General features: G+C 44.4%; 1 protein-coding gene across 3 annotated transcripts in view; it reads right to left on the bottom strand.

Annotated features, from left to right (window-relative positions):
- RSPO2 (R-spondin 2) overlaps positions 1-14497 on the bottom strand; it is a 126585-nt gene extending 112088 nt beyond the window's left edge. For all 3 annotated transcript variants that reach the window (XM_068396275.1, XM_068396276.1, XM_068396274.1), the window contains exon 1: positions 14404-14497. In XM_068396275.1, coding sequence (XP_068252376.1) covers positions 14404-14497 — 94 coding nt within the window. The remainder of the gene's footprint in view (positions 1-14403) is intronic.
- Between the last annotated feature and the right edge of the window lie 8483 nt (positions 14498-22980).

The raw sequence follows: 22980 nt of genomic DNA, 5'->3' as shown, positions 1-22980 counted from the left end.
TTACCTTATGGAAGAATTCAGGCCTTTATAACCCCAGGAGTCAATTTCTACACTGATAAGAGATACCCCTCGCTTCAGAGAGATGCATGGGAAAGTGTCCTGAGCACTCCAAAACACAATCACAAAACAGAAGAATTAAGTGATTTTCAAAGACACCGTCACAGTATGCGTGTTATTACAAATATGAGGCCACTGGGTTCGCTAACCCCACATAATCAGAAAACAAAGACCATATGGTGGATGAAGTACCATTGCTGCTAACCACCCCACTTGGTCTTCTCCTGGATTTTGAGGTGTCAACGTACACATTTTTTTGAATCTGTCCACATCTAAGGACATGAACTACACATGTAGCTTTTTATCAGCTAGAGCGTGTACACTGAGGTCCCAGCGAGGATAAAAGCAACAGAATGTAGATGAAAAAATGTTAAGACTTTAGTAATTAGAAAAAGGCAGCTGCAGCTAATAAGGAGAAAGAATGTTAAACTGGGATTTTTTTTTTTTTTTTTTAAACTTTACTGCAGCTGAGACACAGAAGCCAAGTAAATCACTGGACTCTTTCACTATATGACTGGTGGTAGAAAATTGTGCATGGAAAAACTACCGCAGCTGATCTGGTAGGAACACAAGCCCTAAATGGAGGTCTTCGTTCAGGTCAAGCTTTGGCAAATTCTAATCCTTCTCAGGTGACATTACTTGTATTAGACCACACCCAGTTGATCTCTTCAAATATTTTCCTTCCTCTCCTCCTTAAGCCTTCCAGAGTGTGTTTAAGTAGCACAGACTAATGTTATTTTACCCAATGAGCCTCATATTACACCAGGCTCAATAGGCAGTAGTTTCACTTAGAGGCTGCTTGGAAAGCTATTAAGAGAAAATAATATGAAACCAAGTCTGTCCAGGTTTAATAGGGTCACATTTCAACCCTTTTCCAAAAGCTGAAAAAACCCTACATATTGACGCCACTGCTAATGTTACAATAACTGAAATAAAAGTTGGAAGCAGACAGACTTTTTCCAGGAGTCTTATGGAAATAACTAAAAGTAATGAAAAAGAGTTTGAGTTCTCAAATACAGCATTAGCAAAGTGAACTACAGCTCTTAAAAAAAGAAGTGCCTGACTTTCAGTCTTACTGTAAGATCTGACAGTAGTATTGCATGAGACAACACACCAGAGCAAGCACCACTTCAGAAATATACACTATATCTGAGACAGATTGACATTATCCCCAGATTTACAACAAAATGAGTGAGATCAGAGTTAGATCTAGTATCCTAATCATTCCATTCATAATGCACTCTTTGGTATTTGTAAATATTTGGAAAGAAAAAAAATGAGGGAGCAAGGAACTCATATGTTGCAAAATTAGCATGATATAAAACCTTATTTTTATGATAACTTTAAATGGCTCAGACCTCTCAGACAAACTTAGGTTTTTGTCTTCCCTTTGATTTCACCTTTTACATTTCTGCTGTGCATCATCACCTTTTTTTTGCATGGAAGCGTGCAAGGAGGGAGAAGGGAAGTAAGAGGTGGAGCAGGTGCTATTTCAAGACTTCTGCTAGACTGGGAGTCTTGTTGAGGGGAAGTGACAGAGTTGGTAAGTCCTGTGTCACTGCTAAACACCAGGAAGCTCATCTGGGTTGATCTCAGTACTCCAACAAAGTCAAGGTGATTGCAACTGCACATGATTCAGTCACATATCCCAGGGATTCCTAAAGGGACTGGACTCTCCATGTTTCCTCTCCACAGCTGACTATTACTAAAACCAAGCAGGCGCAAGCTAGGTACCTGATACTTTTCCAAACCACCTTTCACAAAATGTTTGAGGTTGGAAGGGACCTCTGGGGGTCATCTGGTCCAATCACCCTGTTCAAGAAGGGCCACCTAGATGCAGTTGCCCAGAAACATGTCCAGATGGCTTTTGAGTATCTCCAAGGATGAAGACTCTACAACCTCTCTGGGCAACCTGTGCCAGTGCTCAGTCACCCTCACAGTAAAGAAGTGTTTCCCGATGTTCAGAAGTAACCTCCTGTGTTTCAGTGTGTGCCCATTGCCTCTAGTCCTGTCACTGGGCACCACTGAAAAGAACCTGGCCCTGTCCTCTTTGCACCCTCCCTTCAGCTACATTGATGATATCCCCCTTGAGCCTTCTCCAAGCTGAACAGTCCCAGCTCTCTTTCACAGGAGAGATGCTCCAGTCCCTTAATCATCTTTGTGGTCCTTCATTGAACTCTCTCCAGTATATCCATGTCTCTCTTGTACTGAGGAGCCGAGGGATGGACACAGTACTCCAGGTGTGGCCTCACCAGTGCTGACTAGAGAGGAAGGATAACCTGCTGACAACACTCCTCCCAATGCAGCCAGGAACACCATTAGCCTTCCTTGCAGCAAGGGCACATTGCTGGCTCATGTTCAATATAGCGTCCACCATGACCCCCAGGGCCTTTTCTGCCAAGCTGCTTTCCAGCTGGGTGGCCCTCAACATATATTGATGCATGGAGTTGTACTTCCCAGCTGCAGGACGTTGTACTTGTTGAACTTGAAAACTGGGAGGAGTGGCTGACACAACTGAAGGCTGCGCAGCCATTCAGAGAGACCTGGACAGGCTGGAGAGTTGGGCGGGGAGAAATTTAATGAAATATAACAAGGGCAAGTGTAGAGTCCTGCATCTGGGCAAGAACAACCCCATATACCAGTACAAGTTGGGGGCAGAGCTGTTGGAGAGCAGCGTAGGGGAAAGGGACCTGGGGGTCCTAGTGGACAACAGGATGACCATGAGCCAGCAGTGTGCCCTTGTGGCCAAGAAGGCCAATGGCATCCTGGGGTGTATTAGAAGGGGTGTGGTTAGCAGGTCAAGAGAGGTTCTCCTCCCCCTCTACTCTGCCCTGCTGAGGCCGTATCTGCAATATTGTGTCCAGTTCTGGGCCCCTCAGTTCAAGAAGGACAGGGAACTGCTAGAGAGAGTCCAGCGCAGAGCCACGAAGATGATTAAGGGAGTGGAACATCTCCCCTACGAGGAGAGGCTGAGGGAGCTGGGTCTCTTTAGCTTAGAGAAGAGGAGACTGAGGGGTGACCTCATGAATGTTTATAAATATGTAAGGGGCAAGTGTCATGAGGATGAAGCCAGGCTCTTCTCAGTGACATCCCTTGACAGGACAAGGGGCAATGGGTGCAAGCTGGAACACAGGAGGTTCCACATAAATATGAGGAAAAACTTCTTTAGGTGAGGGTGACCGAACACTGGAACAGGCTGCCCAGAGAGGTTGTGGAGTCTCCTTCTCTGGAGACATTCAAAACCCGCCTGGACGCGTTCCTGTGTGATATGGTCTAGGCAATCCTGCTCCGGCAGGGGGATTGGACTAGATGATCTTTCGAGGTCCCTTCCGATCCCTAACATTCTGTGATTCTGTGATTCTGTGAACTTCATGAGGTTCCTGTTGATTTCTCCAGCCTGTTGAAGTCCCCCTGGATAGGGGGTAGTTTCCAGAATACTGCTCGCACAAGATGCAAATAACAAGACATTTTTAGGAGAAGAACAGATGATAACCTCTTCTTCTTGTACCCAAAGTTGAGCAAAACTAGATTTCCCTTGACACAATACGGAAGTCTCTGTATTGAGTTGCAGAGATGATGTGAAAGAGAAATGGATAGAGCATATGCAGCACCAATACAGGAAGGTAACAGGAAAATTGTTGACTTTCTTGCTGAGAGAGATACAGATGGTTATTCTGTGCCTCCTCTTCCGCTCCTATCCTGCATCAGTTTTGCTGACTTGAATCCTTCAAAAGAAGTATATATTTTTACTACTATACATCTGTACAGCAGTAGAGATACACACTGTGTAGCACTAGGTGGCCCACAGGTTTTGTTCACCTAAATATAAGATTTTGCAGATTTGCCTCTCAATTTCACAGCACACAAATTGCATTGAAGCAGTTCATAGTTTTCTGCTTCTACAACAATCTGTACTAAAAAAAAAAATCCATAAACAAAACACAGTAAACTTGAACCAAAGTAAGCTTTATAGAAAAAAATAGTTAAACACTACAAAAGTGTTGAGGTTTTCTCATTTTACCTTCCAGCTACAGCTATACATGTTTCCTAAAGCTCAATTCCCAAAAAAAACCTTTGAAGGCCAAGTGCAACAGGTGAAGTTCAGCAAAATCTGAGACTGAATAAAAGAGTTATGATAAGCACTTGTAATTCTGCAGCTTCATTAGCTAAAAAGAGAAACCATGACTCACTGTCATCTCAGCATCAGTGAAGTTGCTGCACTCCATCATACTGCAGCAGTGCTGTGAGAAATACAGCTGGAGCTGAAGCACATGTTGAAAAGCACCATTTCAATTAGATGCTTTAATTTTTAACTCCCATAATATTAACTTTTTCACATTGGAACACTGCTTACCATTTAAATAAAACAGGGATTTATTTTCTATTACCATTGCCATTGATGCACACATGCATTAACCAAGAGTTTTACATGTGGAAAGGCTAACAATGAAAGCAATCTCTCTGACTTCCTGAAGGTACCCTCTTACCAGCAAGGCAGACTTCCTAGCACTGAACCACATCAGGAATACAACACAGACACAAACCAGGCCACCTGCCCATGTGCAATCAGTATTTTCTGAACATCTTAAAAATCACCAAGAGAGATGCATACAGGCCGGGTATCTTTTTGATGGCCCAGGTAAGGAGCCTAAGTTGAAGAACTGTCCTGTCACCAGCTGGAGTAGAACACAACAGCAAAGGTACACAACTACCCTACTGCAAAAGGTGCCTTCCTTCAGATGTCCCTCAGAAAGCCAACTTTCCCCAGAAGTGGCCATTCAACAAAGTAGGGGAGAGAAGATTGACCATTTTAGAGAGGACAGGAGACCAAATCTAGAGGTAAAACCACCTCCTGAGAATGCTCCTCATAAAGGTACTAAAACACGTAATTTCATGAGGACAGATAAATAAGAAAACACCCTACCAAATGTTCTTTGGTTTTAGGTCCCTTGCAAAAGTGAAGCATCTCAAACCGGAGGCCATTTATAAGTATTTTGCAATAATTGGCAATAGCATTAAACAAATTAAAACCGAGTAGCTGCTGTGTCGTGCTGTGAACACAACCTAACGTACCTTGGGTGCACTGCAGGGATCCTGCTGAGTTACAGTTACTCTTGCTGCATCAAAACTGAATCCACGTCCATCATGTTATTAGCACACACTGTGTAAAATGAGACCTAAAATAGGTCTGAGCTAGCTGTAATGAAAGGCCAAAGAACATTCCTGCTAATGGAGGAAAATCCAGGACAGATTCTGCTCTGGCAACCTTAATTTGGAGGTTATTGTCTAAGCAGGGCCAGCGCTCCAGGGCCTCACCTCGGTTGGGATCCTTAAGCACTACCTCAATATAGGTAAAGTGAAAGATGAAGAGACTTTAATTCCCATTCAAAAGAGTTGTAGCTACATGCTTGTCAGTGGAATCACTAGGTAAGTCGGTTTATAACGAAAACATATCATACCTACCAACATTTTTGTAGTAATTCAAGAAAGAAGCAAGAACAACTCAGTAACACCTATCTTTGCTAAGCAGAGTTGCTGTTTCAGTGGTTTCCAACTTGCCCAGCAAGTTTTAGTCTGGACACGCTGGGTGCTGTCAGCACTGCTATACATGTGCCGACTAATCTGTGCATGCAGAACAGCCAGCTGTCTGATGTGGCTAGTCTGGGGTTTTTTTGGTATTTCAAAGGTGGCAACCATATGGCTGAAAAGACCATACATTTGTGTGTAACATATTTCAGCCAGCATTTGAACTCAAAAGAAGAAAATACCGTGTCTGGATCGGGAAGTTTATATTTTGTCGCATCACTGAAATTCTCTAACACAAATCCTGTTGTCCCTTTGCAGTGTAAATCAGTACAAGTTTCTCCTAAGATATAAAAGGCACAGACGTTGTCTTCATTGCTGCACATGCTCTACTTGGGAGTTAGTGTTCATTCAGCTGCCCCATAATTAAAAAAAAAAGCACCAGTTTAGACAGCACCTAAAAGCCAACATCACAAACACTATTTATCTTTTAGGTCCCTTCCTCTGTCTTACTACATTTATGTTTAGGTCTGGTTTTCATCAAGACGGAGAAAATCTTGACAATTCTCAAAAAAAAAAAAACAGATAAAAGTTTCTGCAAGGTAAATTTGAGACTCGTAATCCCTAAACCATACACTCTGGATTATTTTTAGATTTACATTTTTTAAATCCTAGAGAGCAAAAATAAGTTTTTAAAAACAGAAAATCATACCAGAAAGATTTTCGTAATATTTTGGATCTGTGTTAAATATACATGAGATCTGCTGTTACCCTCTTCATAATTCAATTACAAGAGTGTTTATTTTGAAACGTAATTACAGAACTGCATGCCTCTTCTAAATATTACTTGTAATTACTTACACTTTCCTTGTTACAGTCATACAAACACCATCCCATAAAAACTAAACAAAAAAAAAAAAAAAAGGAATGAGAGCAGATAGCATAAATTCCTTTCCCTCATAAAAGGACTAAGTCTTACAGATACATCAAGCACTTGGTATTTCAAAAAGAAATACGTAACTGATTAATTACTAGGATGCCAAGATTTGCAAAACTGCCTGCTATCAAAATATGTTTCTCCTATTACAGTGAAACAAAGAGCACAAATATTTTTTTGCACTGCTCACCAGAATTTAACACATGGGAATCTTCAAACCTCCCCTTGATCACATAATCAAGGTACCTAAAATGCCACTTGCTTCTCTGCTTTCTCTTTAAAAAAATAAAAATAATCTTTCCTGTCCCATACTACAATTTTACTCCTTTTTTAATGTCCCTTTGCTCTTCACAGTTTATACATTCAAGTCCATAAATAAGAGGAAAGACCAGAAATTTAATCACCAATCTTTTGCATGCTACCACCTAAGAAGAAATTTGAAATGACAACTTTGCATTTAAGCAACAAGAAATTGCATCAAAATAGAGTAAGATTAAAGCATAGAAAATATACTCATTGGAGTGTTGCATTCAGGAGTGTTTAAGTACAAACACAAGGATGAGGTGGTGTGACCTGTACATGTCCAGAAAATGCTAGCACCTGCTCCATGGACCACAGTTTGATAGATGAAGATCAGAGATGTGCATGGCTTTAAAATCAAGGTGCCAAGAAGGAGCAATCCCAAAGCAGAGTCATCATCTCCAGTCCCTAGTCAGACCATGAACTGAGTATTTTTCAATTGGATTACATACAAACACCAATTTCTTGTAATTCCTCCTTCCCTACACCTCCACTAGAGAAACAGGAAAATACTGCATTGGAAAGGTGACATTTAATTAGTGTCTGTCAGACTCATTCTTTCACTCTTGTCTCTCCTGTGCTTGACATTGTTGCACCATCATCTGCCTTTTGGGGTACATACACTGGAGAGACCACCATCCTGATCCCTTTCAACTTCTTTCCTCCTCTGAGTTTTGAAAAAGTATTAGTGAAAATGGACAGGATTGTTCACATCATGGTAAACCCTGTGAGAGATGCCAGATGTAGAGAAACATCTCTGTATCGCGTTATTCTCAAATCAGGCTCGCACGTTATCTTACTTTTCACAGATGTATGAAGTTCAATAAGTATAAACTAAACCCTGGTCAACAAGTGGCCTTTATATATGGAGCTGGCTGGACAAAGCTATCGTGTAGACAGGAAACATAGCTGTATGACCCAAACTCTGCATCTGTGTAATGGGGTTCAGGAATAAGAAACACTTGACACTACTGCCTAAAACGTATTAGTGAGAATCGAAGTATCAAAAAGTCATACTACAAGCCTGTTCCACACTCCGCAACAAAAATGACTTGGGAAGAAATTTAAAAAATTTTAAACACAACACTACTGCCCCAAAAAGTAATAGATTCACTCCGCATGCACAAAGTGACTTTGCAGCACCTGACTAATACTTTCCAAAGCATTGCATCTGCTAAACAAGTACTACAAAGACAATGAGTATACAAACACGGCAAGCACCTAATTTTTGGTGTCTAAAACAGCCTATGATGAAAGGATCAAGCTGTACATTTGTGCATTATCAAGAGCCAACATGTATGAAGTCATGCTTTTCACTCAGAAAAGGATTAGCAAATACTTGGAGCCTAGACAAATACAGAAGGTTCTCCAACTGTGCCTGAACAATACTTTGAGGTGAAAAAAGAGGGCATGCCTGAGGAACTTAATTTAGTATTAAAAAATACCTGAAACTAGATAAATCTCTAATACAATAGAAAGCATAAATTTCAGGGACTGTATCTGTCAAAGTTAACAGACCTATACCAACACATAATTTTAATAAAGGTCAGAAGATTGGATGTGGTGGATCCCTTCTCATTTGAGGTTGATTTCGTCTTCCTTTAGGGGCTAACAATGAAGATCCAAACATCTGAACTACACTGGAATTACAGATAGAGGCAAACAAGTAATCTTATTTAATGTTTATTGACTTCAGGGTATGCTTTATCTCATCAGAGGCAGGCATCCACTGTAGGATGAGTTAATTGTACCAGCAGCTCCATGGACTGGGCTGACTAGCGCTACATCAATTATAAAAGAAAATGTAGACATTTATGTTGCAGATAATTACATGTAGTCACATGAATCCCACCCCTGGAGTTTATAATCAAGGATGCATTTTGGAAAGGGTTGTTATGGTCAGCTATAAGCTTCTAAGTTTGATGTACAGTGCACAGGGAAAAGTTTGCAACCTGTGATAATCTGCAGGTTTGACTATACAGTCCCCTCTAATCTATGGTTAGCTAAGGTTTTTTGGTATTAAAAAAATAGCCAGATGATCAGAAATGAAATGCAGACCTCGATTGGATAGTCAGACTCTTGGCAGAAGTAGCAAGGAAAAAAAAAAACAAAAAAAAAAAAAAAAAAAACAAAAAGAAACAGCTTACAGGAAAACTATTGTTTATTTCTTTATTCCTTGAATTTCAATAGAGACCACTTCCACTTTCTAGCTTTTATATAATGTCATATTTTTTATTAAAAGCAGCTTATGTAAACACCACCATGCTAACATACTTTATCATAGTAATTGTGCTGGAGTGTATACTGTAAATGATATATTGAAGTGAGAAACTGCATTCTTGATGTTATCTTAGCTTCCCTATATTAGTGTACAACCTCACTTTTGATATTTGTCATGCATTTTGAACTGCTCTAGTAACAGTTTTCAGCCAAGCCTTGGAAAATGCACATCCCCCTCCTTTCTCCCAAAAAAGGAAAAACATAAAATTAAGCCAAGTTTACCAAGCACACAAATGTAAGTCCTTCATCACACTGTAAATCTTCCTGCAGGTCTTAGTACAAAATATAAGCATATCCTTACAAGGTCTGATCAGACACACCCACCTAGCCCAGCATCCTAACCCCGAGTGACCTGTGATGGAAGCGAAGGGGATGGATGCAGGCAAGGGACAGCATACATACAGCAACACCACGCCAGCACACGCTCCCCATTTTCAGTTTCAACCATAACGGGTCTTGAAACACCCAAGGGTGTCAAATGCACATGACTTGTTGCAGGGTATCCTGCCTGGCCTCCAGTTGCTCAAGGTTGTCATGTACATGCCAGGCCCAAAAGGGTATCTTTTAAATACCACAAGCAGCACTAGAAACCTACTTTGGGAAACTGAATCAAGCACCTAAACTTAGGTGTCTGTTTTCATGGTGAATCCCACTCTTGGTGTTCTGAGCATCTCTTCTGCAAACCCTCAGAATCCACTTGAGCACCAATTATCCTCAGTAACACTGCATCATTAACTGGTTTGGTATTCAGTCATTCACACAGAAGTTTTGATTTCTGCTGACATTTTAGTTTAAGAAACTTCCTCAGACTTACCAGATAATAGGGCATAAGTAGCCAAAAGTTTAAAAGCTTTGACTTTTCAGTGGCTACAGTGTTAGAATATTTTTATTGCTGTAGTAATGATGTCTACATAAAGAATGTTTAATAACTAACTATCCTAAGTAGTAAGGGGCTGAGGAACATGAACTACCCTCCAAGGCTTTACTACAGATCACAAGTACCTGGGAAATTACTCCAGAAAGTGTTAACATGTCTAAGTTCTTTTTCAAATTCTGTTACAAGCATTTGTAACACCTGAGGAAAACAAGTATTTCAAAGTACAGCTTCCTTGTAAGATTTTAAGCCTTAACCCACAGACAAAAAGTTAACTGTCCTCCAAACGTAAAACATGTTTCAAGTTCAAAGAGAGGAGGATAGAAGTAGTAAAATATTTGGATACTGTTGGACAATTAAAAGATTCTTTGTAGTATGATTTTTTTTTTTTTTGAGATAGTAAATTACTCTTTTGGAGTTAGTACAGTCCTTGTAAAAGCAGATGTGGTATTTACTTAAGTATTTCTAACACAGGTTCCTTTTCCCTAATGCTCAAATCACCAATCTTTCCCAAAGCCTGACCACACAATGCAACTGAGACAGGTTCCAAGATTATCCCTGTCTCAGGTAAGTATCTAGTTAGGAAAGCTAAATCACAATCCCCAATATCTGAACAGGTTTTTCTTCTAGTTGAAAATCCATGTAACAGCTTCCTATATTAATACCTGATTTGTGGTCAAGATTCCCATCTTACATTAAGATGATACAGATTTAATTGACAAAATTTTGATTCCAGCTACTATGTTCCTCCATATACCCATACACTCCTATAAACACCACACACTGAGCTATAGTAAGCTCTTAGAAACACTTGAGTAAACTTCCTTTCCCAGGCACTCCTCCTATTTCCACCTGTGTTTATTTTGCCATCACCACTGTCACTTACTAATCACTCATTGCCACAGATATTGCCCCTTTCTTTATGTACATCTAATACAAACTGAGTACGAGCATCCAGGAGATAAGTATGCACCTTAGTCCTTATCACACTCCTTGAATATGAACTAATAGAAAGACAAGATAAACTGTGGGTGTTGAATATTTTGAGTTCTTGGATATAGGTAACTTCCAATTTCCCAGTGTGAATGTGTCCCATTCACATCTCTCATTATTCCAGCATTGGTCTCATCAACTCCAGAGCCTCCCTGTACTACAATTAAGTCTTCCCATCAATGCAGGCACTGCTGTCACATTGACTTTTATTGTCAGGGAAGTTTGTTAATATCCAATCTTTGATGGCTCTTTATGGTGAACCCTATCTTCTTTTCTGTCAGTGCTTTTGCAGAATACCATCACCCCTCCCAGTAAGCCAGCCTGACAGTCTTCATTTCTATATACTCCCATTTTGATTTGAGGTACTCTTTGGAAAAGTTGTTCTTATGTCTCAAGGACAAGGGAAAAACCATTGGTCCTTCACACGTCCCGTGATGTTCAATTAAATGCTAAGACATGCAGCTGCTCATCTTACACGAACTACTAAAGAGAAATCTGAATCAAGGATAAAAATTTTTGTTGAAATGAACAAGGTATCCAAGAGAAGTGAAAAATCAAGTGAAGTGAAAAATCACAATTAAACAAGAAAGGGAAAGGAGGTGCTTTGATATTAGGCTAAGCCAGCTGTGAGATTACACCACTGACCTTTAAGCTATGCAACCCTTACATATGTTTTAGAATAGCTTCTGCAGGAAAGGCCAGTAATCATCATTACCTGCTCGGGACAAAGACTTCCAAAGGGAGAATTTGCTGGAGCGTCTCAAGGGAAGCAAGGTTCTGCTCTGAGCCAACTGGGCAAAGCAATACTCTAATGAGCTGCAAAAGTAACTAAGAGCAGCAGAGGAGTTAGCAGGATCTGTTGATTGTAATGCATTTACTGAATAGTTTTTAATGAAGTGACATTGACTGACAAAACACGAATAAATGCCAGGTAGGAACTACATTCTAAACCTTAATTTTTCATCCCACTTCTACTGCAGTGTTGCACACCTTGGTTTGGGAAAGCGTTGAAAGCAGAAGGGGAATGAAGAAATCTGCAAATGTCCCCCCAAATTTACCAAACTCTTGTTTACTAGAGTATTCTACATCAGCTACAAATCCACACAAACTCCAATACAGGCACATATTCTCAAAGTTTACTGTACATTTAGCTGCTTTAAAAAAAAAAAAAATCAGCTGCACATTATATTTGCCCATGATTCCAGACTGAATGCAATGATTTCTACCACACAGGAGACTTAACCTATGCCAAAAAATTTATTTCATTAAGAAAATGATATTATGGAGCATCTGAGATCATGTAACAGACAAAACAGAATGCCAGAGAAATTTTAACTGCCAGTACCCCACAGTGATGCCTTGATTATTTGCAGATGGGATATGGAAAAATCGTGAAATTATTGGAATTTTAGGTCCTGTACGAAAGCATTACTTCAGACTGCATGTGTCATGGCAAATGTCTATTATAATGTGAATGCATTCTTAGATTTTGGTTTCAGTGCTTAGACCTGGCTTTGCTTACTTCTTTAGACTTATTAACTGAAAAAGACTGCACTCTTCAAAGCGCAAAACAAAACCCTTAGGTGATAGCGCAAAACAAAACCCTTAGGTGATAGCGCAAAACAGTGCCAGGTAAGTCAACTGTCAATACTGACGTTATTTATCCAATAACTAAACTAAAAACTAATTTAAATCAATCTCCTTTGGAAAAGCCAACTGCTCAACAAGCACAACAATTGGTCTAAGATCAATCAGCGAACATGAGATCAATTAAAACCAGCTTAAGTTTTTGTAGGAGGACAATTCACACAACTCGAGTTAGATGTCTATTCATTTCAGTACTCCCACAATGCAATCCTTAAGCTCTGTTGTAAAGCAGAAATACCACTATCACCCTCCGCTGTCTAGCCAGCACTCTAAGTAGTTCCACATTTAATTAAAGACACAGTATACCCTTTGTTAGCACAGATAGTCTGGTCACTTTAAAGGGCTGCTAATCGTTTTAGCCCACACACATACAAAAATTTAAATTCTGGAAACAATCTGTTGAAAAACCACCAAAACTAAATTGCTTTCCAATTTTATTTGTACCTACTCAGAAGGTGGCGTAGGCATGAAAGTGAAAGCTATTTTCCTTTCACAGTTTTATTACTCTTTGTACTGGCTTATCGCTGGAGATGTTAGCTCCTTTCTCTTCCAAATAATTGCACTGAAAGTGCAATTCTGCCAGAATTTCTTTCAGAAATACGGATTTCTCAGCAGCTGAGCTAACTTTAGAAATGGGGAGGGGAGACATGGCCGAGAAAATAATAGGAAAATGGGTAGCAAAAAACTCAGAATATGTGGATAATAAAAACATCTTATACTGAAGGTGTACCCCCAAAAAAAAAAGAAAAAAGAAGCCCCCCTGGGCAACCCTGACAGCTGGGAAGAGCTGCAGTAACCTTTCCGTCCACACGGGTGCTGTACTGGCACATCTCACCGCTCCGACTCCAGATTGGTGATCCCGACAGCAGCATCTTCGGAAAACGGACTAAACCCAAAACGCACAGTTTCTCTCTTTTTTTCCCCCTCCAAGGCTCTGCAGGCTTTGAGCGAAAGCTGGCGGCACAGAATTCCCCTCGGCGCTGGGGAAGGCGCGGTTCGCTCCGCCGCCGCGGCTCTCCCGCGGGCTGAGCCGCCCGAGCCCGGATGGACCGGCACGGCGGGGCCGGGGGGACCCGGCACCCGCGGGATGGAAGGGGAGAAGCCGCCTTCTGCCTCGGAAACACGGTCACTCTAAGGGTGGTCCACGGGAGGCAGCCTCCAAGTCCGCCCCACGGACACGCGAGCCTCCGGCTGCCGTGCGCTGGTTCACGGGGCACGACGACGGAATCTGCGACTTCCACTGCTGGCTGTGGCCTGGCCGGCCGCCCCCCGCGACGGCCGAGCGGCCCAGCGGCGGCTGCCGGCAGCGACCGTCCCGCGGCGGGCAGCCCCCAGCGAGACCCCGGGCTCTGCCGGCCCCGCAGAGGCGAGGACACGGCCGCGGCGGGGGGCTGGGGGCCGCGGGGGGCTCGCACCTACCGCTCGCCATCCCCAGCAGCCCCACGCGTGTCGCGGAGCACCGCTCCTCTCCGGCCGGTCCTTTCCCATCGGAGCTCATGTCCACGCCGCTCCTCCCGCTCCCGGCCCGGCCTCCCCAGCAGGAGGGCGGCGGGCAGCCCCGAGGAGGGGTCGCCACGCCGGCACGGCCCCGCGTCCCGAGGCTCGTCGCCGCCGCCCCACGTGCCGGCGAGGAGCCGGGGGAGCCGGGGCCCGCCTCACCTGCCGGAGAACTGCCCTTCCCCGGCGGGGAGGGGATGGGACAGGCACGCAGCCCTCCGGCAGCCCCTCTCCTCCAGGACTCCTGCTCGCCGCCCCGGGCGGGCGTCCCGGAGGCGCAGGCGATGATACTCACCTCTCTTGCTGCGTCTCCAGCGGCCGGCTTGGCAGTGGCCGTAGTCCATACAGTTCAGGATGATCAAGGCAAAGGAGAAGAGGCGAAACTGCATCCTGGACCGCTGGGCTGGGTAGCCTCCTCCAGCGGCAGCGAGGGGCGGTGGAGGCCGGCGGGCGGCTGCGCGCGGGGCTGCGGGCGGCCCCGGGCGAGGAGGGGGCCGGCGGAGCGCCGTGGGGCAGCGGCTGCCGCGGGGACCGGCAGGAGCTCACACGCTTCCTGCTCCCCTTCTCGGGCGCTGCACACGCGGAGCCGCTTCCAGCATCTCCCCTGCGCTGCAGGGAGAGAGAGGGGGGCAAAGCTTGGCTCTTGGCTTTCCTGGTTCTCCGCCTTCTCCGGCGCTTCCCGAGAAACAAAAAGAGAAAAATGAAAAGCCCAGATCGGGGCAGGAGAGGGGCCCCAGAGCAGAGTCAACCGACTGCCCCAACTTTTTCCCCCCAAGCTGCGGCCGAGCGCTGCCGCTCGCACCCCCGGCCGCCCGGGGACGGGCTGTCAGGCGAAGGACAGCGCTATTTATCCCGGCCGGGGGCGCACCCCGCCCACACGCGCTCAGGTCGCGGGCACGGCGGGGTGAAGATGCCCCCCTCCCTCCCTCCCTCCCTACCTACCTTCCGCGGCGCGGCCCCGCCGCCGTCCCGCCCCGCCGCCGGGTCCGGAGAGCGGCTACGCGCCGCGGGGTCGCGGCGGGGCTCCCAGCCACATGCAGGCGGTATCCACACCGAGTACCCCCGGCCGCCCGCCTCCGCCCGCTCCTTTTATGCGGCGGGGGCGGGGGCTGTCAGCCGGGGGCAGCGGCGGCGGCGCTGGCAGCGGGGCCGTGCGGGCCCCGCGGGGCCGCGGGCCGTGGGTGGTGCCGCGGCCCCCGCCGTCCCGCCGCCCGGCCCTAAGCGCCGCCCGCGCCGCGCCCCCGCCCCGCCTTCGCCGGGCCCTAACACCGCGCCCGCCCCGCGCCCCCCGCCCGGGAGCCGCTGAAGCTTTTGCCTGGAAGCCTCCCCGCGAAGCCTCCGCGTCGTCTCCCTGCACTGCTTATAGCCTTGGGAAACCCTGTCCTGCTCACTTTTCTCCCGCTTTTTTCTTTTATTTTCCTTTTAATTTTTTTCTTTTATTTTCCTTTTACTTTTTTCTTTTATTTTCCTTTTATTTTTTTTCTTTTTTCCCCACAGAACTCATTTCTTTCTTTTATCCCTGCTTTTAAGACCTTGATCCATTTGTTTTCCTCTCCTTTTCTTCTGGCTTCCTAAAATCTGATCTTGCACGTTCCAAAGCCTCTTCTTTGAAGTGCCACTTCCATTGTCCTGGGAAGATGGCTCTTGAAGTCCTAATGTATAACTTTATCAAGTGATTTTGAGTTGTTTCTAGCCACATCTCTACTTGGCAAAGGCATTGTAGAGCTGGTAAAGCAGGAACCCCAATAGTATGGATAAGAGAGGATGAAACAAGGGAGCATCCAAGAGGTTCCAGGTGAATTTAGCTCTGACGGAGGAGGGTCTGCTAATTCCTCATAGCATCGACTACTCTGACCCCACAGAGCCATTTGTTTTCTCTGCTCCTCACGCGCAGCCTGTTCCCCAGCACTGCAGGTATTGACAGATCGTGGCTCCTTGGTTGCAGTGCTGGACCTGCTGTGCCTGACCTAACGAGCCCATAGGACCTGGGGGGCTACGGAGCAGGTGCAAAAACCGGGGAGGCAACGTGAGTCTGGCACCCCTGGCACAAAGCCAGGTCTCCTAAACCCAGCTGGATCCAGGCTGACGCTGTGCCGGGTGTTTCGGCTCCTTTCCCCCCCCCGACACTTCTGGTTGTGAGAATGTGGTGCTGAAATACCTGAGCTGCCTCGGGATGGAGCCAGCTAGGTTCTCACGAAAGCAGATGTACTCTTTCCAGAGCAGAGCTGGCCCTAGAAAGAGCATAGCTACATTCACGTGGCGCTGTGCCTGAGCTAATAAATCGTGTTAGACCCAAGCTGGCTTTTCATCCATGGCCTGGAGCTAATAAATCGTGTTAGACCCAAGCTGGCTTTTCATCCATGGCCCAAACAATCTGACCACAGATAAATGAAGTCTGACTGTATGGTGTTTACCATACCACCCTGAGACCCCAGAACTTTTGACTTTATTTATCATCACAATATTCCTCTGAAGTAGAGAAGCATCAGCATCCTCAGTTTGCAGACAGAAGATCTGAGTTACAAAGAGGCTGAAATCAAAAAGAGCCTGAAATCAAAAGGGCTGTATGCAACTGTTAGAACTTGGTCCTGAGTTTTCCAAGTTCTTGGACAGTGCTGTAACCCCTGGGCTGCCCTTCTTTACACTTATCTGCTGTACAGTAGTAGTACTATACAAGTTTAACCACTAGTATGAAATGTAAAGATTTTTTAAAGTCACATTACAATATATAAGAATATCCTCTGATGTAAAATCTTTATTTATCATAACTGTCATGGTGCTACAGTGTATGAGATCCCACCGTGCTACAGAGAGCACCTCATACCTTTCAGTATTGTCATAATCCAAGAATTACAGAGATGGGACCCAACAACTAATTAACACAGACCTAAGTACTAGGTCACTCAAAGTCATTGTAGTTTGGTGTTAGTGGTCTCCAAGTGGATTTGGAGTGGATGCTATGGGAAAGAGTGCAAAGAATAAGGCATGTACATACGTGGTTTCTGGTCTTTATTTTCCCCAATCCACTTACACACTGAAACTTTCCAAAGGAGGTATCTGTGTGTGTGTATATATATATAAAACTTGTTGCAAGAGAGGCCATATTTTATTTCAGTGGAGGATGTTTACAGGCAACTGGAGTTCTCCAAGACATGTAGTCCCCATATCCACTCTAACTTCATGTGACAGATTGTGCGCCACAGACAGCTGAGACTGAGACTTTTTGTACTAGCAGGATCTTTAGAGTACATGGTTACTATTTTCTGAAAATAGTAATAGAAAATAGAAATAGAAATAAATAGAAAATAGAAATAAAAAGTGTACCACCACCCCACAGGTACTCCCGAGCCACAACATAAGGAAGGGGAAATCAAACAGAAGTGTCAACTACACCTTCATGGGGACTCCAGGAACTGATCTCCTTTACTGTTTTCAGGTCTACAAACCCATAGTCATGGGGCTTTGAGTCTACAGCAGTTAGTTACCCAGAGACGAGTCTCAGAGTCCTTTGTGTAAACAGTGGTATCAGGACCTCACCACTGATACAACTCCATTTCTGGATGTGTCCGAAACATACAAAAGTATAAATGGACTTTCAGAAAGGTGCCCTGCTGACACTGAAGATGACTGATGTCTCTCAAAGTGTAGTACTAGGTTTCAGGGGAAACAGGTCTCAGACGTTTCCCCATTTCTTAAGGAAGAATACGCTGTCACCCTTCTCCAGCCTGGGCTCCTTTGAAGGTCTCCTAGACCTGGAAAATAAATATGAGGAAAGTATTTCCAAGTGAGATTCCTAGCCCTTGAGAGCAGGAGTAAGCTTCAGCACTGAGTTTTTCCTGTATGCAATGGGAGAGGCAGTAGCCCAGGTGGGAGCCAGCTCTGCAGAGGAGGTTCAGGAGCTGGCTGGGCTTTAGAATCATAGAATCATAGAATGGTTTGGGTTGGAAGGGACCTTAAAGATCATCTAGTTCCAACCTGCCTGCCGTGGGCAGGGACACCTTTCCACTAGACCAGGTTACTCAAAGCCTCATCCAATCTGGCCTTAAACACTGACAAGGAGGGGGCATCCACAACTTCTCTGGGCAATCTGTTCCAGTTTGAGCCAGGCAGGCTAGACCACCCACAGGCAGCCCATAATACCTGGCAGCACTAGCCCTGGGCTAGCATCCTATCATGCCACGTAAGTACAGGACATAGCTGCTTCCTCGGGACTGCTTGATGTGATTTACATCAAGAGATAGCTGACAGGGAACATCTGCAGACAGTGAGACACTGTTGGTCTGTAACAGGCAGGTGGCTGACCTGGAGGGGCATTTTCAAGACTTTGGTACGAAACACAACTATGATGACTTTAAAGGATTATAATTAATTACTTTTTTAAAGTATTTATCAAGAGCTCTTTCTAAGCATGATGGGCTGTTAAGCAGACAGTATGAAAGCACTTGTATGAAAAATCCAGAATCTGAGTGATGGAGACCTGCATCCTGGATCAAATGGCGATTGGAGGTAAACTCTCAGTAGTGCATGAGGTATGATAGACAAGAAGTGCTTTCAAAGAGAAGTCAAGCATCTTATGCTTCCTATTATGAGGAACAATCAGTGGAACTACGCAAGAAAAAGAGCACTACAATCAAAGTTAATGGCCAAGAACACAATGCTGGACAGACAGCATGCTAAATTGGATTTAAATTCACAGAATACAATGTTGCAAAAGGCAAGATGTTTGGCAATAAGAATCTGAATCATAGTTTTGACACTATGATGGATGGAAAATTCATGTTTTAAAACAGGCTGCATGGAAAGAATCTTCTTTCTAGATAGAGACTAGATACAGTTTGGTTGTCAAATCTGCAGGTAAATCTCAGATGATGACTAGTCACCATTACAAAAATAATATCTGAATTTGTGTTTTCAGAGAAGACTACCCGGAGATAGAGGGTAGAAGGAGGAAAGAAGAGCTACATTGAAGAGTCTAGTCAGCCCCTGTCAGGCAGCTGGAAGGTGGATGAGGATCACCAGAGTATCCCCTTTGGGTGAGCTTCTGAAGAAATGATAACAGGAAACAAAGGCTGAAGAGAACAAGTACAACCGCAGATCTAATGGAGGACAAGAATTCAAGCACATAGCTAGCTGTTTGTGATGGTCAACAAATCAAGAAAAATGAAAGTAACTTTGAGATATGATTAAGAAAAAGTTATTAGGTATTTTGAGAAGAATGGTGTCAGTGGCTCAGAAGATGAATCAGAGTCTGCAGAGCCCAGAACATGTTTACAGTCAGAGGGAAAAGAGTCAGGGGGCTTGAGACATTAAAGAGCAGAGGAAGGAAAAGTACTGGGATGGGTTCTGTAGGATATGGTAGACCTTTGTGTCTGTAGTCCCACTGAAATCAACAGAGAAGAATTCACTCTAGGCATGGCACTGTGCGTGTACCATCGTGTAGCACTGGGGTAACTAATGAACACGGCAAGAATTCCAGGGGGGACTTTGGCAAAGTGAGGAACTGGGAAAATTATCTGAGCAATACTATGTTCGATGAACCCAGTCAGAGAAAGAATGCATTAGTCAAGGCCCAAGAAGATGAAGTGGCAATGACTGAAATACCAGATGATGAGAGTCTGGGCAACAGCTTCGGCTGTGGGGACAGCTAGGAGGGGGTGTATTTTTCATAGGTTATTCAAAAGTCTCAGCAGCCAAATTAATGCACTTGAACAGTGCTGAGATGATTCATTACACACTGTTCAGAAATCATATTATTTTAGAGAACTACAGTTCTGTTCATCAAAAATTCAGTTTTATGTGCTGTAGTCCACAGAGGTTTCACGGACTGTAAAAGATCTTACCTTCTAAATTTTGGCTGTATTAAAACCAAAGTGCTGCTGCTTTTGCAATATAAAGTAATTGAACCTTTCCTTTCTTTTCTGGGCTTCACAGGATGTGATCTATAAGTATCTTATCTTCATCACATAACAGAGAGAGATCTTAAAATGAACAATAACGAAGTTTATTTTGAAAGAAATTTCTCCATATTTCCATAGCTGGGCAACTCATCTCCTCTACACTGAATCATAGAATCATGGAATTATTCGGTTGGAAAGGACCTTTAAGATCATCATGTCCAGCTGTTAACCTAGCACTGCCAAGTCCACCACTAAACCATGTCCCTAAGCACCACACTTACACATCTTTTAAATACCTCCAGGGATGGTGACTCAACCACTTCCCTGGGCAGCCTGTTCCAATGCTTGATAAATCCTTTCGGTGGAGAAATTTTTCCAAATATCCAATCTAAAGCTCCCTTGGTGCAACCTGAGGTCGTTTCCTCTCATCCTATCACTTGTTACCTGGGAGAAGAGACCAACACCCACCTCACTACAACCTCCTTTCAGGTAGCTGTAGAGAGTGATAAGGTCTCCCCTCAGCCTCCTTTTCTCCAGACTGAACAACCCCAGTTCCCTCAGACACTCCTCATAAGGCTTGTGCTCTAGACCCTTTACCAGCTTTGTTGCCCTTCTTTGGACTCGCTCCAGCACCTCCATGTCTTTCTTGTAGTGAGAGGCCCAAAACTGAATACAGTATTCGAGGTGCAGCCTCACCAGTGCCGAGTACAGGGGGATGATCGCTTCTCTTGCCCTGCTGGCCACACTATTTCTGATACAAGCCAGGATGCTCTTGGCCTTCTTGGCCACCTGGCACACTGCTGGCTCATATTCAGTCAGTCACCGACCAACAACCCCCGGTCCTTTTCCACCAGGCAGCTTTCCAGTCACTCTTCCCCAAGCCTGTAGCAGTGCATGGGGTTGTTGTGAGCCAAGTGCAGGACCTGACAATTAGCCTTGTTGAACCTCATACAATTGACCTCAGCCCATCAATCCAGCCTGTCCAGATCCCTCTGCAGAGCCTTCCTACCCTCAAGCAGATCAACACTGTCTCTCAACTTGGTGTCATCTGCAAACTTACTGAGGGTGCACTTGATTCCCTCGTCCAGATCATTGATAAAGGTCTTAAAGAGGATTGGCCCAATACTGAGCCCTGAGGAATATCACTTGTGACCAGCCACCAACTGGATTTAACTCCATTCACCACAACTCTTTGGGCCCAGCCATCCAGCCAGTTTTTTACCCAGCAGAGCATATGCCCATCCAAGCCATGAGCAGCCAGTTTCTCCAGGAGAATGCTGTGGGAAACAGTGTCAAAGGCTTTACTAAAATCTAGGTACACAACATCCACAGCCTTTCCCTCATCCATTAAGTGGGTTACCTTATCATAGAAGGAGATCAGGTTAGTCAAGCAGGACCTGCCTTTCATAAACCCATGCTGACTGGGCCTGATCACCTGGTTGTCCTGTACATGCTGCGTGATGGCACTCAAGATGATCTGCTCCATAATCTTCCCCAGCACCAAGGTCAGACTGACAGGCCTGTAGTTCCCCGGATCCTCCTTCTGGCCCTTCTTGTAGACGGGTGTCACATTTGCTAACCTCCAGTCACCTGGGACCTCCACAGTTAGACAGGACTGCCGATAAATGATGGAAAGTGGCTTGGTGAGCGCTTCTGTCAGCTCCCTCAGTACCCCTGAAGTCACGATCTTTCCTAAGACCAGAGTCTCAGCAATAATATGTAAGCCTTTGTAGCTTTACACTGCAGTAGAAGAGATGTACCTTTATTTTCAGTGAAAGAAATGAGCGATCCTGCCAAGGTTTACATCTAAACTTCAAAAGGAAATAAATTTATATACACCCCAGCTTCCAACTCTTTATTTCCAAGTCAATCTTTACCTCCTTTAAATTCTTAAAATACACCTAATTCATTAATTCTTCAAAATGTGATCTAAAATAATAAATAACAATAATGGTATATTGTGCCCAGTTTTGGGTGTCCAAAACCAGAGCAAGACCACTGGAGAGCCACCATTTTTGGGAGCTGGAGCACTAGCCCTGTGAGGGAAGGTTGAGGGAGCTAGGGTTGTTCACCGTGAAGAAGAGGGGATTTTGGGGAGACCTAACAGCTCCTTCCCATACCTGCTAGGAGGTTACTGAGCAGGTGGAGCCAGGATCCTTATGGAGGTGTCGGGCAGAAGAATGGGAGACAATGGTCACGTACTGAAACAGGAGACATTCGCGCTTGGTATAAAATAAAATAATTTTTCCTGTGAAGTTGAATAAGCACTGGAAGAGGTTTGCCCAGAGAAGTTGTGGACTTGCCTTCCTTGGACAAGGCCTTGAGCAACCTGGTCTGGACTCTGCTGATCCTGCTGATCCTGCAAGAGGTTGCATTAGGGACCTCCCAAGGTCCCTGTTAACATGGAGGATTTGGCAATCTTATGAAAACCATGAGCTCTCAAAATAGGGTGAGAAGACTGCCCCATGCACTTTTTAGACACCCACATAGCTTCCCTTCAAACCCTACCTGGCCACCTGGTATCTCTGCGACATCCACAGTACGCAAAAAAAACAAACTCTCATAAAGTTGTCTCTGACTTGAAGTAATAAAATGATTGAAGCAATCATTCTATTTTTAATTTTAATCTACAATGTTCTTTAAAAAGTATTATCTGTGTAAAGCCAGTGAAGCAAGACTATCCCAAATTATTCTGATGGGCTACAGAGATTTCAAACAAGGCTAATTTTAAAAAACGTATTTTTTCAGCAAAAATACCCGATGCCTTATGGAGGAAGACTGTAGATATGAAGAGACTGTGATTAGAAGCAAATCCAACTAAATTCTCTTACATATTGAGTAGGAGATCAAAGATTGTCTTCCTTCTGACTCTCATCCCTCTCCGAAATATGATCAAACTCCTCAGTTTTTGACCTGCTTGTGCAGGCTGTGCTCATGCAACACTTCCAGAAGTATCCACGAGCATTTTGCCTGAA

This window comes from Nyctibius grandis, chromosome 3, assembly GCF_013368605.1.
Source record: "Nyctibius grandis isolate bNycGra1 chromosome 3, bNycGra1.pri, whole genome shotgun sequence".
In the NCBI taxonomy this organism is placed as follows: Eukaryota; Metazoa; Chordata; class Aves; order Nyctibiiformes; family Nyctibiidae; genus Nyctibius; species Nyctibius grandis.
This window is presented reverse-complemented; position numbering and strand designations above follow the sequence as displayed.